Here is a 13,853-nt window from a genome sequence, read left to right as displayed (position 1 = left end):
GAGACCTACAACATATCTTTCTAGAATGTCCTCGGTATAAGATACATCGCGACAGTTTATATAAGGAATTATCAAAAAATGGGGTAATTTTTCCAGTCAACATTCCCTATCTACTGACCACCCAAAACATAAACATTTATGACAGCCTTTACAAATACATCAAGAAGTCCAATCTTGAAATTTGTGTCACAGCGGTCAGTGAACTGTTCAAATTGTAACCATCAGAACACAATATGTATAATTATATAATATACATTAAACAAAAAAAGAAAAAAAAGTAAAATAAGTAAAACAAAAAGGAAAACTCCACCTCAAACTTGCTCTCTTAATATATATATATATATATATATAAATAATATAAAAAAAACAATAACAACACTTGAGTTCAATCAAACCAATAACATTAGGATTTAAGCATAGAATGGTGAGAAACATTTTGAGAATAAAGAATGTAAATTTTGAGCATTGTATAAAGACCGGAAAAGTAAAATTATGGATAGGAAAAAGGAATCAAGCATTTAATTAATAGCAGACACACACGCAAACACACACAAGCACACCCACACGCACATAATTAGATCTTGCCAATTTAGAACCACGAAATATACATGGTACTTATCGTTTTCACATTCTTACTTACAGTTCTCTAGATATTTTGTAGCACAAATCGGTTCGACTTGATTCCGTTTCGTTTATTTTCCGCATCTTCATATATTTCTGTCTAATATTCTTCGACATGTATTGAATGTTTGTTGAAATTATCACCCACGCCATATAATTGGCCTGAATTCTGCAAAAATATTAGTGTTTATATACAGGGTGTCCCGATACTTGATACAAAAAATTCGAGTACAAATAGATGAGGTCAAAATAATATCAGTTCTTCATATATATATTTTTTTTCATATGGGCCTTCGTTAACAAGTTACGGGCCCTCAAAGAAGAAAATTAAAAATTTATTTTTATTTACAGTCTCTAAACCATTAACTTCAGCATGATGCAAATTTGGTGATCGATAACACATGTGTACAACCTCTTTTTAATGTCGTACGTGAAACTTCATTATGCCCAGAACGCCAGGGACGGACTATGCCCAATGGTTAACATCCTAGAATTTTTACATTGATACATGCCTGTATCAAAAATTAGTTCCCTGAAGAATTGGCCGACGATAATACCCTCTTAGTTCAACTCGGTAAAATTAACAGTTTAGGAAATATTTGCGCTTTTATGTCACAATGCACATCGAGCGGCGCCTCCCCCATTTCTTGTTTTCTAATTTTTAATTGGACATAATTACTATGTTAGAACTGTACATATTTTTTAAATAAGAGCATAGAAAATCTTACTGTCTGTTAATGTAATTTTCACTAACAAAATTTGACAAATACACTTTACACATAACACAAAATAGAAAAACAAAACAAGAATAATTTAAAGTAAGTTAAAAACATAATTTAAAAGAAAGAAGGCTATCAAAATACATTTTCAGTATGGTCACTTTCCACCTCCACACACTTCCGAAGTCTACGAAGGTTATTTGTTTGTACACGAAAAAGCATTTCTGGGATATGTCTAATATTATCACAAGTGAAATTAATTCTTTGTAGTAATTCATCCCTTGTCTGTACTATGGTTGCGTACACTAATCTTCCTGACGGAGAACGTGGTGGTCATAAAATTGGGTTTCCTCTCCCAATCCATTTATTATTATTAAACACAATGGATAAATAATTTCGTACATCAATATTGAATTGGGGAGGAGTCCCCCGTGCACGAACCAAACAATCATAGCCTTAGGATGTGTGTGGAGGTGGAAGGTGTCCATATTGAAAATGTATTTTGATAGTTTTCTTTCTTTTAAATTATTTTTTAAATTTAACTTATTGTTTTGTTTTTCTATTTTGTGTTATGTGTGTTTATCTGTTAATGAAAATTACATTAACAAACAGTAAGATTTTCTCGACTCTTATGTTAAAAATATGTACGCTTTCAACATAGTAATTAAATGCAATTAAAAATTAAAAACAAAAAATGGTGGAGGCGCCGATCGATGTGCACTGTGACATAAAATCACAAATATTTCCTAAACTGTTAATTTTACCGAGTTGAACCAACAGTATTATCTTTGCCAAATGCTTCAGGTAAATTATTTTTGATACAGACAGATTGCGATCGTCATATATGCAAAAATTCTGGGCTGTTTACCATTGGGCATTGTCCGTCCCTGGCGTTCTGGGCATAATTAAGTTTCACTTACAACATCAAAAACAAGCTGTACGCATGTGTTATTGATCACTAAATTTGCATCATGCTGAAGTTAATAATGTAGAGACTGTAATTAAAAAAACTTTTTAATTTTCACCTTTGAAGGTCCGTATCTTGTTAACGAAGGGCCGTATGAGAAAAAAATTATATGAGGAACTAATATTATTTTGACCATCTATCTGTACTCGACTTTTTTGCATGAAGTACAGACACCCTATATGTATACAGAGTGATTCATTAACAAGGGGAAAGTCGAGAGCTGAAGATACTACACGTGAAATGGTGACCATTGGCGCAAAAATGCCTTATCCGAAAGTTGATAGTTTCGGAAATACAGGGTGTTGAAAGTTAAAGTTTTAAATCGTTCTTTTGCGAATTTGTGAAACTATATTTTTTTATGCGACGAATAAGATGCGTGTTGTAATCTCAGCATTGCTCATAGAGGGCGCCACTTATGACCAATTTTACCGAAAATTTAGTTAATAACTTTTTACCCTGTATATTTAACATGAAACTGATTCAAAACCTGAAAGAGCAATCATTTTTCCATTAATTATGTACTCTTGTTTCATTTCGGTATCTCGATCCGTTTTCGAGAAAAATCGATTTAACGAACACTATGTTTTGATAATATGAGAAAGTAAAAGCGAAACAAACCAAGTGTTTCTTCGTGTTATTACAACAATTAACAATAACACAAATAAAATACGTAATTATGATTCAAAGTAATTGTTCGAAGAATCCACCGTTGACACTGATACACTTTACACGTTTTCTGAGAGATCTTCGAGTTTGAAACAACATATTGGGATTGCGTCTGACTTCGTTGGCAGCGATTTGTATTCTTTGCCACAACTCTTCACACGAGCCAATATATTCTTTGTAAACTATATCTTTCATTCGATACTAAATAGAAAAATCAAGAGGATTGAAGTCCGGATTTCTGGATGGCCAAGCAAAAAATGCTTACATGGCCAATCCAGCGATTTAGAAAAACTGCATCTAAATATGCACGCACTGGCCAAGAAAAATGTAGTGGTGCTCCGTCGTACATGAACCACATGTCTCTTCTTAAATAAAGTGGAACTTCTTCAAGCAGTGCAAGCATTTTTACTTGGCCACCCAGAAGTCCGGACCTCAATCCTCTTCATTTTTCTATTTGGAAGAATCGATTGGTTCGTGTGAAGAGTTGTGGCAAAGAATACAAATCGCTGCCAACGAAGTCAAACGCAATCCCAATATGTTGTTTCAAATTCGAAGATCTCTCAGAAAACGTTGTGTAAAGTGTGTAAATGTCAACGGTGGATTCTTCGAACACTGACTTTAAATCATTATTATGAATTTCATTTGTTTTATTGTTAATTGTTGTAATAACACGAAGAAACACTTGATTTGTTTCGCTTTTAATTTCTCATATTATCAAAACATAGCGTTCGTTAAATCGATTTTTCTCGAAAACGGATCGAGATACCGAAATGAAACAAGAATACACAATTTTTGGAAAAATGATTGCTCTTTCAGGTTTTGAATCAAGTTTTATGTTAGACATACAGGGTAAAAAGTTATTAACTAAATTTTCGGTAAAATTGGTCGTAAGTGGCGCCCTCTATGAGCAATGCTGAAATTAAACACGCACCTTATTCGTCGCCTAAAAAAAAACATAGTTTCATACATTTTCAAGTTCCTAACCTACATATTTTCAGAATAATCGCAAAAAAACGATTTAAAATTTTAACTTTCAACACCCTGTATTTCCGAAACTATCAACTTCCGGATAAGGCATGTTTGCTCCAAAGGTCACTATTTCACGTGTAGTATCTGTAGCTTTCGATTTTCCCATTGCTAATTAATCACCCTGTGTATCGTATACCTAACTATTTATAGTTTAAATTTAAAGTATATTAATTTATTCTTTTTGATAAATAAATGAAAGTTTAAATTGAATTCAAGAAGAAACATTATCTATAACATTTTGCATTAGTGTCACTAAAATCGATATGGTGCTATAGTTCGAGACAATCCACTTTTTGGGTGAAAACTGCACGAAGTACCTACTATGAAAATGATATATTTCGACAAAATGTAGGAAAAAATCTATTTTGACCCATATTCATCGGCAAGTCATGAATTTTGACTACAAGCGCAAAAAATTCCTTCGAATTTCGGAAAATATGTGGGTCTGTTGGGTTTGGACTTTTTTTGTGTCTGTGTAATTAATAATTTTATTATTAATACTTTATTGTAACGATTTAACTCCGTAATTAAAAATCGCTACGATTATTTCGTCCATATAGCACACAACCATACTATTTTCCATCCACGCGTGAGATAGGTCTGTACAGGCTGATTTATGCATGTAAATCATTACGGATATGGGTGGCATTAGCAATAACAATATTAATTAAGTTTTTTTTTTGTGTTGACTTTTTTAGATTACATATCATATTATATCTCATGAAAACGTCAAATATTTACTTATACGGCTTAGTTAGCAGGCTACTAAGCCTATCAAAGTATCTATCCACATCAAATACAACCACATCCTCTTCTGTTATTGCAACACCTGTTAAGTTTTTTAAAAATTCTAGCCAGTGTATATTTATCTGATTATGTTTCAGCTCTTTTATAGTACTATGCCTTCTGTTATACTGTTCATTGTTCTTCGAATTATCGTAGTATTCTTGAACTATCTGAAACAAATTTAAGGAACTTGTAAATAATCACAGTTAATGATAAATATTTGTGAGCGTACTATATGAAGTTCTTCAGCAAAATTTAGGGTATATCCTATTTCTAGAGACGTATCCCTACTCGTGGCTCCTAGATCTGATGCAATTTGGGCCATAAGGTTCCGATTTTCCTGTTTCCATTGAAATGATTCAATATCTTTCACATCAGGGGGTCTAATCTATAATAAACGTTTTTGTATTATTTACGTGATTAACAGTCGCTTGTTTTATTTAATTTAATAGTTACTGACTGAAATATTTATACACTAAACAAACGAAAGTAAATTGTAAACAGAAGTTGGTACTGAACGAACATCAATTTTTATATAAATTACAAACAACTCTTTTCTAAGTAAGTACAATTTTCTCATAATTACCCATATCGTATTTATACTGTCATTTCCACTAAAAATGCTGACTCTGAAGAAAAATTGATAAAAAAGTCCTAGCTGTCTTGCTTTGATCATGACATCTAGCCATTTAAAGTCTTTAGCACTCCAGTTTCCTTCCTTAAGTACCGGCCATCCGCCAATGACTTCATCTAGTAAATTTAAAAGCATCCTATCATTGTCTGCATCGATGTTCGTGTCATTTATGCAGGCCCTATAAAAACTCCTCTGCATTTGCAGAGCTCTTGAAACGTTTGTGTCTTCTTTTTCTGTCACTATCTCCTTCAGTTTATTCTTCATCAGTGTTCTGAGGTGATGCAGTGTAGTTGGTTGTCCCAGTGAAACTGCATTTTTCAAAAATGTACCACAGGCAAATTTGTAAAAGTCCTCACAAGGGTTGACAGTGGGGTCCACCGTGTCTAAAATATGAGTAGCTGCTTGAACGCATTCGGGACTGTCGCAAATTTGTTGATCTAGAAAAAAAAATACAAAAACCTTTTGAAATTTTGTAAATGTTAGCAATTTTTAATAATTTGCTAGTTTTTATTTAGTTCATAATAAAAAAATATATTTAAATCCGTCTAGATATACCTACTCATAAAAATTCAATGTAAAATTATTCATTGGATCATACACATCTGTATTACGATACGTAAAGTGTAATTTTACTAAAAACAGGGAAACTACATAGTATTTTTAAGAAGGTCGAAAAATCTATTTATTATACAGGGTGGCCCTGAGAAGGATGGACAACGCTTGACCACAGGTTTCTTGAACGAAAATAAGACTGTTTAGCTTAACTTACCTATATACAAAAATGCACGCCTACTGAGATATAGCCTTCTAAATATAGAACAGATAACCTAGTTTTTTTCAAATAGTTTGGCCACCTCGATCCCCGGATTTAAACCCATGTAATTATTTACTTTGAAAAGCGTCGAGGACCACAGTTTATAACTTTTCAGTAAATACAGAAAACGAATAATGGGAAAGAATACAACATGAAATTAATGTTATTTATTAGAGGTAATGCACAATTATTGGATAAAATTCATTTTAATTTTCGAAGAACTAATACTTGCGTTTAAGAACAAGGAAGTCACTTTGAGCATTTACTGTAATATTATTTTAATGTGATTACAAATATAAATTTAGGTTTATTTAAAATGTTAATGTTGACTTTCTTACATTATTAGTTGATATTGTTTATTTAAAATAATGTTGATTTTTATTTTATTGATTGATAATACTAAGACAAAAAATGTAAGGTTATTTTTTTTAATGTTTTTTCATTAATATTCCGTGCTTTGAGGCTGCAGTTATAAATTATTATTTTTTACAAATCGGAATATATGCCTATATTTAATGTATAAAAATGCCAATTTTACTCGAAATCCATAAACGATATCGAAATTTTGTAAGAGCAAAAAAATTTTCTAAAATAGTGGGATAGCCAGTGGCGCACAGGCACTAGAAATAGAACATCCTGTATATGTATCACCAAATTTTTTATTTACGTTGAACTTAAAAAAATAAGTGTACCAAATTTGAAGTTTCTAAGAAAACTAGTTTTCAAATTATTTGAAAAAAACTAGGTTATCTATTCTATATTTAGAAGGCTATATCTCAGTAGGCGTGCACTTTTGTATATAGGTAAGTTAGGCTAAACAGTCTTATTTTCATCCAAGGAACCTGTGGTCAAGCGTTGTCCATCCTTTTCAGGGACACACTGTATATACCTACACTATATAGGCACAGATAATAATAATAATAATAATAATAATAATAATAATAATAATAATAATAATAATAATAATGTCATTTATTTCCAGGTAAACCCAATTACAGGAAATACATAGCAAATGAAAAATAATAATAGAGAACAGTTACACTTATAATCATAACAAAACCACTGAGTTTATTTTGACAAAATCTATTCTGTATAAGAGAAAAGTTGAAAAAAAAAATAAATTTGATTAACTAGGTATATCTAGAATTGCTCGTTGTTGTAAATAACGTGTTTTATTGTATTTAGTGATGAAAAATTAATATCACAGTAATTACAGATTTTATTAAATTGATAATATGCATTATAAATAGGTGCTTTAAGTAAAATATTAGTTCTAGGCCTATCACAGTAGAAAGTTTGGTTTTATCTTGAACCAGCACGCGGTACTAAAAATTGTATCTTACTAAGGAGACTACTACAATTTATGTTATGGATTAAATTATACAAAAATGATATAATTTACCATATCCGTCGCCGACCAAGAGAAATAGTATCAAATCTGTTCAATAATATTTGATTATCAATATCACTGGCGGGATAGATGCCATTTTCCTTAAAATAAATGTATTTTAAAAACCGCCTCTGAACAGATTCTATACTATCAATGTGACACTGATAAATTGGGAACCAAATAATTGATCCGTACTCAAGCTTACTCCTAACCAAGATATAATACAAAATTTTTAAGGTGCTAATATTTCTAAAATCTTTGCAGTTCCTTAATATAAAACCTAAAGTCCTATTGGCATTACTAACTAAATGATTAACCTGAGTAGCAAAGGTAAGATTAGAGTTAAAGAAGATGCCTAAATCTTTTATGCAATCACTTGAGATTGTAATATCATTAAGTGTATAATCATAATTATTAATTTGTTTTTTCCTGGAAAATGATACTACATAACATTTGTTTATATTTAACATTAAACGATTTGAATTACACCATTTGCCAATTAAGTTGGCTTGATTCTGCAAATATCTATAATTTTCCTCATTCTCAATACTTGTAAAAATCTTTAAATCATCTGCAAAAAGAAGATTATTACAAGATATGCTATTCGGTAAATCATTAATTATTATCATAATAATAATAATAATAATAAATAATAATCATTATCATTAAATCATCATCTTAATATTAAGGGATATTAAAAGAATCCCAAAATTTTAGGTGATTTTCAAAGAGTTGTAACTTGGAGGAAAATGGTCGTAAAGAGAATTAAAAAAAAGGAAATTGAAGCTTCAGGTGTCTAGTTTTCAGATCTACAGTTAAAAATTTTTTTAGCGCCAGTAGTTATTGAGTAATCATAAGAAAATATCAACGGAAAAAAAATAGCAAATTTTTGCTTTTTTGAAAAGGGCCTATGGACTTCAAAAAATTTTTTTGGAAATTTAATCATAAAGCTCTTTTAGGATAATTTAATTCTCTTCAATTTGAGTGGTTCCGGAGCCTTGTACGATTATTTGTCGCTGAGTTATCGTCGATTAAAGCAAAAAAATAATTTTTGACTTTACCAATCAATTACTCGGAAAATAATGAACGTACAGAAAATCCAAGCAGGATTTTGGAAACTGCAGTATTCTCTACAAGTCATAATTATGGGTTTCGATAAAAAAAAAATTTTCAAAAGAGGTAACGAGATACCGACGTGATTAATCAGAATGGTTGAGCCGAAACGCGTATGTTTAAATCAAACACAATAAACACATAAAAGATTAGGCGTCTAATACATTTTGAAGTGTAACAGGACAACGTAAACAGTAACAATATATTGTAAAAAGAAAATATAGGTACGCCCAAACTAGTAATTCTGCACAACGCACTATGTTTATTTAGTTAACTTATATTTTCTATACCTATAGAAAAACCGTTCTAAATATGTAAAAAATCTATGTAACTTTCCTCTATTTTTATCATTGTATAATAATCTAACAAACAAATAGGTGAAAAGAGCAAATTCTTCTAGAGAAGTGTAAGTGTGAGCTGAGCTACATTTTTTGGATATGAAATTATTAAGCAAATTATTCTTTATTAAAGAACTCAATTAGTCCTGCATCCATTTATCAAAATCAGGGAATATAAAGTTCACTAGCGCAAGTGTCAGCCGTGGCCAATAAAAATGTGTTTTTTTATGTTTTCATTAATAATTGTTTGCCATAGAAAGTAGCCACAAAATGCGTTCTTAAAATTTGTCCCCGACAATTTAAACTAATTCATTGCTTAAAGAAAAGTCTGCAGGGATCGGGAATTCGCCATTATTTCAATGTTTTTAAGTCATACTTTCGGGACTCCTGTTTATAAGTATAAATATCTCTTTTTACAGAATTTTTAAACGCAATTCTGAGCACTACGTGACAAACAGGTTTAAAAAATAATAATGTGGCAATTAAAGATAGTAAAATTTAGAATTATGGTGCTGATTTATTGTTATTTTGTAAACCTTGAATGTTTTTTAATTCCGTTAGCAATCAATTTAAGTTTACATCATTTAACCGTAAAATCTGCCTAATCCGAACATTTTTTATCTATAGCATTATTTAAATTAATTAGCATATACGCATATTTTGTCACCATTCTATGTTTATAAAATAGTTGTCAATGCTAAAATACATCTTTGTACATTTTTCTGTAGGTGTACAAGCGACGCATTTTTTCATCTTAATTTCGCCACTATTGTAGACTTATTAAAAGCTTTTCGAATGTCTAGACTGTCTAGACATTGCGCCATATCTTGGTTTATTATGCTAATGTATGGGAAAAAATGTATGTGATAAAAAAAACACTTAATTGTGGTCATGTAATAGTTTCTTTATTGAGAAACACAATTTAATAGGGCACATATGTCGCCTGGTTATCTAATTTCGTTTCTTTTTGCATTCACCATATTGTTTAACTTAATTTAACTGTTCTCATTATAAACGTACAGGCGTTTTATATTAAATATTTTGTGCCCAATAAATTATTCCAGGTATTGTCCAATTTGTTAGTAAAAAAATCCTGCAGGTTCCTTATGAACATTGACTTTCTGTCAAATTCGCTGAAATTTTGGATAAAGATAATAATAATAATAATAGATTTCAAGATATTTCCCCTATTAACATGCAATTTTTATGTGAATTTTTACCTCCAGTGGTAAAGAATTTCTGTTCTACTCGCTGAAACCTACCTTTTAATAAAATTTCAGCGTACTTCACCGAAAACCAATTTCAGTAAGGACCTTTTAAAACTACCAACTTTTAGGGCAAAAATCAATTGTGATGACAGCAAATCGAGTGAAATTATTATTTATGTTTTATTTATTTTTATTTACAGTTCCTGTGACAATTAAAATTTTTGTTGCCATGTTTATTTTTAAATTTAATACTACCGTTTTCTGTGAGCAAACAGCTAAATCGTTCGGATGTTTAAGAAGTTTTGAGTTTTACTATTTCTTTTTTCAATTAGATCCTTCAAACTGTCCTCAGCCACGTTTTTCTTAATATTTATTTATGTATAGACCGAAATAAATACGTATGTTTTTCTGACGCAATTGGAGCTGAGCGAGATTGAGAAAGAACGCAATTTTTTAAGGATAAATGGCACATCATGTATATATTTATTATAATACGTACAATGGTACCATTGAATAAATATTAAATGTTATCGTCTCTAGTTTCTCGGTAAATTAAAACTTCACATCTTTTCCTGTTGATTACGGGAATAGAAAAAATTGAAATAAATTCCCACAGTGTTGTTAATAAAATGGAAGAAATTGTCCAATATGGTTCCTAACGTAAATGGAGGCATTAAGTGACAATGCTCACAATGATCCAGTGGGATGGATGATTTATTAATAAGTACTTCAGCGAAAATTCAGAAAGCAAAAAATTTTATCACAAGTTTCCCTTCTTTTTCTCAAATGTCTGTACAAAAAACAGCACTTCGGGAAATTGCAAAAGAAGAATGTCGTTATTATTAGAGTTCGGGGTTTTCGTCGGCTAGTCATAGGCGTGCTCGTCTTAAATAAATAAACAGGTAGGTATAAATAAAAATAAATAAATTTGCGTATTTTATCAGCAACTTTTAGTTAATTTTCATTTTTTTTAAATTATATTCGAAATATTATGCATATACATGATGTTCTTTTAGAATAGGTAAATACTGTTGATGTCAAATTTGACATTCAAGGCTAAAAGAATGCAGTCAATCGAATGGCCGCAAATTGCTATATTTCATATAGTATAGTAGACATTTTTTTATAGAGTATATAAGTAGAAATATTTAGATAATATAGATTTTTACAATTACAATAACAATAGCTTTGGGTCAAACGAATCAGTAAATATATAGCTTTGACCCACCCTAACCTGACCTAACTTAATCCAAATTAAATTTATAAATCCAAAAAACATTCTACCAAATAAGTAAAAGGATACAGCAAGAGATACTCATGATTACTTCTATCACATTTCCTTCATCATAAATTGTTTATTTATTGTAATTTATTTTAGAAATAAGAAAGGGTCCAATTTCTCACAATCCTTCTATTTTTAAAAAAGATTACCGGTTTCGAGGTCAAACTTTACACCTCATTTTCAGTTCTTACAAGGGAAGATGAGGTGTAAAGTCTAAAATAAGTTACAATGGAAAACTCACATTTATCAAATTTGTTTTGAACTTGTCTATTTATTTTTAATAAAGTTTGTTGTTGAAATAGTGTGTCAACTTTATTGAACTCACTGTATATTATAAAAGGTTACGATAGATGCAGAACGGAGTATGTAGACATGCAATAGTTACTAATTAACATGTACCCTTTAATGTACTCTTTTTAATGTGAGTTTTTTTAAGGTTATTTTTTGTGTTTTTGGAAAATAGCTCATATAGATTTCATGCACTCATATGTGTTATATTCACTGTACCCCTTTTTTATTTTCCGTTGCAGAACAAGCAATTTTGAATTCTACGAAATATAATCTTCCTAAAACGTATCGAAACTTATTTGTTAGATGCGGACATTTAATTTAATTCAATTTAAAACGTTAACAAGAAAGTATTTGTTAGAAAATGATTTATATTTTTGCATAATTGCCATATTATAAATTTATTATTTATTTGATTTATGTAAATTATATATGAAAAACCAGTTGCGGCGTATTTATCACGCGAAATATATTATCATTAGTTGACTTGAACATAATTGTTTATAATAAATATAACTATTCCATAGCTCATAAATCACTTACCGTTTCTACAGAGCAAAATAATAAGAAGAATTAGAGCAACGCCACACAACACCACGACAGACAAAATAAGTCTTTTCTCTAATTTTGTGTTTTTCTTGAGAAAGTTTCCACACTCCATCGCAATGCGTTGACTAAATTTCACACCTCATGTTCGACATTAACGGAGACAGTCACAAACCGTCGTAATTCCATCTAAACTGTTTTAAATTTTAAATAGGCAATTACCACAGAGTCCCATTTCTGTGAGGTATTTAAGAATGGCTCGCCTCCAAATTATATCTTAGGCACACTACTTGACTCTAATTAATAAGATCAATTAAGAGTGATCTAACGCCGTAGGTTCGCTGGTTTGATCTGGTTAATAGACAGTGCACTGTCTTATTTATCTTTGTGTAAGTGGTCAAAATATACAGGGCGTTTCAAGTGCATATCATATTTTCGAGAATATTATTTTGCCTTTTTAAAGTACCTGAATTAATAAGTTTCGCAAATAATTATTATTATTTGAATAACAAAAAATCAAATTTCGGGGCCAGAATTGCTCCACCACCCCCCATTATTCCAAAATCGCGAAAAACCGCTCTTAAATATATGTCTAATACTTAACGAGTTACTGCGCATTATGTGGTCTTATAAACATGTTTTTACAAAAAAATGACCTTCAGAAAAGTTGTAGACAATCAAATTCTGAATAATTTTTCCTTATACATTTTTTTTCTAAAAACATGTTTACAAGACCAGCGTGCTCAATTTTTGTCACATACAAAAAAATTTTATATGGAAAACTTGTTCAGAATTTGATCCTCTACAACTTTTATTAAAGTCATTTTGCTCTAAAAAAATGTTTAATAAACCACCCCCAAAGTGCAATTCATACCAGCCAGCAGTTCGAGTTTGATCTTTTGGTTGGATACTCAGGAGGCAGTCCCCAAGCAACACTAAAAAATTAGCCTGTTTGGAATTTTTATTTATAAAATGACGTCTTTACTGGATTATATTTTAATAATCCAGTAAAAGAAAATTCCACTCCAGGGGGCATAGCATTTGAAACAATTGTAAAAAGAGAAACCACTTTATCACCCTCCAGTATTTTTATACCGTGCAAAATAACCCTAAAATCTAGGAAATTCCTTCTCAGGGATAGATAGACAGCCATTTGGTACCTACAGAGAGGTGAGGGTATTAGAAAATGTGAACATCGTTTCCAAATAAGAAATGATGTTTATTTTACTTCTTTTTCATTTTCTGACGACCTCTTTTTTTTTTATCTTCAAAAAATTTATGCAACAGATTTCCCGCGCTTTTCTATGATTTTGGCTCGTTATACCTTTTAAGCATCCAACAGAAATCTGATATCATATTAACATCCCACCTTCCTTGGTACCGACGCTCAATTTTCATGTTACCATGTGAAACAGATCACCCTGTTCTTCGCTGTAGTCTCCGAGGTTCTCT

General features: G+C 30.7%; 1 protein-coding gene across 1 annotated transcript in view; it reads right to left on the bottom strand.

Moving 5' to 3' along the window:
- Window positions 1-12,635, bottom strand: part of LOC108910712 (neprilysin-2-like) — a 26,648-nt gene extending 14,013 nt beyond the window's left edge. Inside the window, exons 1-5 of the mRNA XM_018715413.1 lie at window positions 12,399-12,635; window positions 5,375-5,859; window positions 5,021-5,176; window positions 4,744-4,958; window positions 641-790 (exon numbers count right to left, since the gene is read on the bottom strand). Of these exons, the coding sequence (XP_018570929.1) occupies window positions 641-790; window positions 4,744-4,958; window positions 5,021-5,176; window positions 5,375-5,859; window positions 12,399-12,516 (1,124 nt within the window). The 5' untranslated portion in view covers window positions 12,517-12,635. The remainder of the gene's footprint in view (window positions 1-640; window positions 791-4,743; window positions 4,959-5,020; window positions 5,177-5,374; window positions 5,860-12,398) is intronic.
- Between the last annotated feature and the right edge of the window lie 1,218 nt (window positions 12,636-13,853).

Source organism: Anoplophora glabripennis, unplaced genomic scaffold, assembly GCF_000390285.2.
Source record: "Anoplophora glabripennis isolate ALB-LARVAE unplaced genomic scaffold, Agla_2.0 scaffold404, whole genome shotgun sequence".
NCBI lineage: Eukaryota > Metazoa > Arthropoda > Insecta > Coleoptera > Cerambycidae > Anoplophora > Anoplophora glabripennis.
This window is presented reverse-complemented; position numbering and strand designations above follow the sequence as displayed.